Source organism: Myotis brandtii, unplaced genomic scaffold (genome assembly GCF_000412655.1).
Source record: "Myotis brandtii unplaced genomic scaffold, ASM41265v1 scaffold246, whole genome shotgun sequence".
Lineage (NCBI taxonomy): Eukaryota > Metazoa > Chordata > Mammalia > Chiroptera > Vespertilionidae > Myotis > Myotis brandtii.
The window spans coordinates 706,475-707,985 of NW_005359310.1; the positions used below are offsets into that span (position 1 = coordinate 706,475).

General features: G+C 66.7%; 1 protein-coding gene across 1 annotated transcript in view; it reads left to right on the forward strand.

Annotated features, from left to right (window-relative positions):
- DHX30 (DEAH (Asp-Glu-Ala-His) box helicase 30) overlaps positions 1–1,511 on the forward strand; it is a 21,571-nt gene that overhangs the window by 17,504 nt on the left and 2,556 nt on the right. Inside the window, 5 exon segments of the mRNA XM_014540505.1 lie at positions 1–274; positions 439–514; positions 594–698; positions 897–1,072; positions 1,300–1,506. Of these exon segments, the coding sequence (XP_014395991.1) occupies positions 1–274; positions 439–514; positions 594–698; positions 897–1,072; positions 1,300–1,506 (838 nt within the window).

The following is a 1,511-nucleotide window of genomic DNA, read 5'->3' on the forward strand; positions in this document are numbered from 1 at the left end:
GGGCGTGAGCCACGTCATCGTGGACGAGGTGCACGAGCGCGACGTGAACACGGACTTCCTGCTGATTCTGCTCAAGGGCCTGCAGCGCCTGAACCCGGGCCTGCGGCTGGTGCTCATGAGCGCCACTGGCGACAACGAGCGCTTCTCCCGCTACTTCGGGGGCTGCCCTGTCATCAAGGTGCCCGGCTTCATGTACCCCGTCAAGGAGCACTACCTGGAGGACATCCTGGCCAGGCTGGGGAAGCACCCGCACCCGCACCGGCGGCACCACGAGGTGAGGCGCCGCCCCTGCCCCCTGGCCCGGTGGCCTGGGCACGTTGCCTTCCCAGGCCTTGGTCTCCTCTATGGGGGGCGGTGAGGGTGGCAGGTGCAGTGTCAGCTGCCTCAGCCCCACTGAGCCCTGGCCCCGGGCTGACTGCGGCCTCTCCTCCCCTTCAGTCTGAGGATGAATGTGCGCTCGATTTGGACCTCGTGACCGATCTGGTTCTGCACATCGATGCCCGTGGGGAGCCAGGTGGGTGCTCCCGCTCTGCCCTGTGCCCCCGTGTGCGTGTGCGAGGAGCAGCAGCTCATGCCTGCAGGGCCCTTTACAGGTGGGATCCTCTGCTTCCTGCCTGGCTGGCAGGAGATCAAAGGGGTGCAGCAGCGCCTGCAGGAGGCCCTGGGCCTGCACGAGAGCAAGTACCTCATCCTGCCAGGTGAGAGCCACGCACGGCACGGCCCAGGCGCCCCTCGCCCCTCGCCCATCCTGGGGGGTGCCTGACCCAGCTGGGACTCGAGGGCCAGGGTCTCTGCAGACCGCACCCTTCCTGCTGGCTGTGCAGCCTCCCTGAGCTCGCTGTCGGGGAACTGGGGTCCTGTGGAGCGGCCGTAACCAGTGTGCTTGCTGCCCGCAGTGCACTCCAACATCCCCATGATGGACCAGAAGGCCATCTTCCAGCAGCCCCCCGCCGGGGTGCGCAAGATCGTCTTGGCCACCAACATCGCCGAGACCTCCATCACCATCAACGACATTGTGCACGTGGTGGACAGCGGTCTGCACAAGGAGGAGCGCTACGACCTGAAGACCAAGGTGCACCCATCTCCGGCCCGGCCAGCCCCGGGGGCTCCCAAGGCTGAAGGTGGCCCTGCCCCATGAGCCTCGGACCTGCTGTGTCTGAACAAGGCCACACTTTCTGGGTCTCAGTGTTTCTGTGGGGGGAGGGGGTTGTTGAGGGTTAGTGAGGTGACGGCCAGGCACGGGGGGCCCGAGGCAGGCCTGTGGCATCTGTGTTGCTGCTCACCTGCCCCCTCCCCCAGGTGTCCTGCCTGGAGACGGTGTGGGTGTCACGAGCCAATGTGATCCAGCGCCGGGGCCGGGCCGGCCGCTGCCAGTCTGGCTTCGCTTACCACCTGTTCCCGCGGAGCCGGCTGGAGAAGATGGTCCCGTTCCAAGTGCCGGAGATCCTGCGCACGCCCCTCGAGAACCTGGTGCTCCAGGCCAAGATCCACATGCCTGAGAAGACGGTGCA